General features: G+C 36.3%; 1 protein-coding gene across 1 annotated transcript; it reads left to right on the top strand.

Annotated features, from left to right (window-relative positions):
- The first annotated feature begins 568 nt into the window (after positions 1–568).
- On the top strand, positions 569–2,651 carry LOC144444359 (zinc finger protein 512-like). Its single transcript, XM_078133773.1, has 4 exons — positions 569–619; positions 836–1,000; positions 2,073–2,171; positions 2,565–2,651. Exons 1-4 carry the CDS (start codon positions 569–571, stop codon positions 2,649–2,651), a joined length of 402 nt encoding a protein of 133 aa, XP_077989899.1.
- Positions 2,652–2,824: the final 173 nt, after the last annotated feature.

The raw sequence follows: 2,824 nt of genomic DNA, 5'->3' as shown, positions 1-2,824 counted from the left end.
GTGTAAGCAATTAGAGATTTGCACTCGTGCTTGCAGTGTTTTCTACTGCACTTTCACTTGCTACGCTTTCACTTGCTACACTCATGAAAGTACAGCCAAAGAGAACACTGCAAGGACTCGTGCAAATACCCCAAGTACGCCATACTTTCGCTTACACATCGTGAGGTTCTGTCATATTATAGAATAAATGTGTCTCTTCTTCATTCCTTGTCTATGTAATCCAATCAATGCTGTTTCAGGGCTGGCACTAGAGTACAAGAACTGGCAGAGAATGGTATCCTCCTGGATGAAACTCCTAAAAGAGGCAAACATGACAAAGATCCTGATGCAACGTTTGGGGATGCCATTAAGGTCAGTCTTATAAATGTTTATGTAGACAGTGTTTTAACTAACCACTGACCAGTGGCAAATAGTCAGCTACTGTCATATCCATGGGCTTCTACATAACTTAAATTTGATTATTTCAAAGGAGAAGAATTACTTTGAGTGTGTGTAAAGTTTATTCTCAGACTAACCCAATACACACTAATGTATTTTAGGCCTCTTCCTTTCATGGAGGTATAAAATTATGAGTTTGACAGAAGGAACAACCTTTAGCAGTGATCATCTCTCCATTCAAGTAAACGCACCAGTGTTTTTTTGTTGTAAGCTGTAACCTATTGCTTCAATTTGTCAAACTATTTTTTTTTTCATCTGAATTCATCTGTCAGGACAGGTATTTTGATAAATAACGTCAGGCAACCCCCAAAATTGGACACTCCTGGAAATTTGTGTGATTTTTTTAGATGTTTGAATTATGAAATTTGTAAATATACATTTTTTGTTTCATTTTTAGGCGTTATACACCAAACCAGCTAGACCTGTTGTGACCCCTGCTATGACAGCAGAGTGGAGAGATATTCTAAAGAGTGAAGGAGAATTGAAGTGTCGTAATGAAGGCTGTGATGTATCCTATATTAACGTAGGAAGTATGAAATTCCACTATGCCATGTGTCCGAAGGTAATCAATACTTAGTCATGGAAATTTCTACTCACAGAGTCAAAAAAAATTTGGAAGTGAATCCGAATTTTTTTCGCTGACATCTCGTCAGCATTGTCAGGGTGTATTACAATGGGCTACTTGTTACCATGGTTACGTGTCTCAGAAGATACACATGAATTGAGCTTGTGAGAAACAGATGAGATCTCCATTCCTGTATCACGGTTTAATATTATTAAAAATATAGTACATCCCTAATTATACTGATGAGATGTCAGAGAAAAAATCTGGGATTTGCTTCTAAGAAATGTTTTGACTTTGTGAAGTAGAAATTTTGATTACTAAATTTGAACCTAGAGTCCATGAACATTTATTCTCATGTAATTAATTCTGTTTTGATAATAGACATTTTGGATGAGTTACCCCCTCTATTGTTTGGGTGCTATATTGCTGTCACTTTTGGCGTAGTGGATTCAGAGAACCCACAACAAAGAATATTTAGTCTACCCCCCTCTAGTGGTATCAACAAATCACCTAATGTGACATTATAGTTTAAATTTGTTTCAGTGCAGTAATGAAATATTTGTGAAAACCCAGTGTAAAGTTCCTGTGTTTCACAGGTGGATTATTTGTGAACGTCTGAACCTGTCGTTACAGGTGTAGGTGTTGTCAGATATGACACTGTAATCCAGCCTTCAGTTTACTTAAGTAAAAGATATCTTTAAGTTAAAGATAGACGCAAACTAAATCTACTGTTCTTCAATGTGGTAGATTACACAAGTGGGTAATAGCAGTTCCTCTGTTGTGCAAAACTAATCACCCTGTGATCCAGATAGTGTAACAATTTGAAGTCCCAAAACAGTACACTGCAAGTTCATGGATCTTTAAATAAACTAGTTTCAGAGACACCTCCCTACTGAGACTATAATTAAACCAACATCCATTCAATAGCTTATCACTGTCGTACCAACATGTGACAATAGTTTTAGTTTGTGTCTATCTTAGAAAATCAAAGGCTCAATAATACCAGAGTAATAATCTATTTGTAGAAAAAATCACTATCTGCCATTTTTTGTTTTCTTCATTATAACAGAATGGTATAGTACTAGAGAACTATAAATGTCTGGTGTGCAGTAAGGAATACAAGAGTGAAACCTCTATGAAATTCCATGTCCAGTCTGCCCATCAAGTGGTAAGAACATTCAGTATTTAGATTTTATTCACCCAGTAGTTTTCTTTGTTTCCCCCTACTTAAATAACTTCCATCATTAAAAGAAATGCTCTTTTCGTGAACAAGTGTCGTTGCCACCACCATGACTGCAGATGATGTCGACAGTCCAGACACTTGCTTATTCTTGCCCGAGAGGGCGCCACTCCACAAAATGTTATGGGCAGGGAAAATAAAATTATTTTTTTAATTTGATATTGGAGCTGAAAATTTGGGTCAGTTTGGTAATGAGAAACAGAAAAACAATAGGGTCACCCCTAGAAGTAGACAGTTCTATTTCATTTGATGTTCACTTTTTTGACAGAGATATTCATTTATGTATGTGTGTCACTTATATTCTCACTTGAATTCATACAGGAAGTGATATCAAAGCAAGAGAGTGACTCTGAAGATGATTACAGTGATTGTTCAGAAAGTTCTATAGACACACCAGATGAAGGTTAGTATTATGTGCTTTGGTCTTATAAGGTTCTAAGTAATCAAATTAAAAAAATGGGGTGGGGAGAGGGGGGGTGTTGTGTTAAAGAACATGAGTAGATTTCAATGCTCTGTAATTATGGGATATTTTACTCTTATTGGTGTAATCTCAGTAGTCTACTCAGTTTGCTTTGGTATTG

The sequence above is a fragment of the Glandiceps talaboti genome, chromosome 13 (genome assembly GCF_964340395.1).
Source record: "Glandiceps talaboti chromosome 13, keGlaTala1.1, whole genome shotgun sequence".
In the NCBI taxonomy this organism is placed as follows: domain Eukaryota; kingdom Metazoa; phylum Hemichordata; class Enteropneusta; family Spengelidae; genus Glandiceps; species Glandiceps talaboti.
Note: the sequence above shows the minus strand (reverse complement) of the source record. Positions and strands in the feature narration are given on the sequence as shown.

Coding starts and splice junctions, on each gene's coding strand:
- LOC144444359 (XM_078133773.1), top strand. CDS start 569: ATGAGTTTGACAGAAGGAACAACCTTTAGCAGTGATCATCTCTCCATT. Junction 1,001..2,072: donor ACTATGCCATGTGTCCGAAG/GTAATCAATACT, acceptor TCATTATAACAG/AATGGTATAGTACTAGAGAA. Junction 2,172..2,564: donor TCCAGTCTGCCCATCAAGTG/GTAAGAACATTC, acceptor GAATTCATACAG/GAAGTGATATCAAAGCAAGA.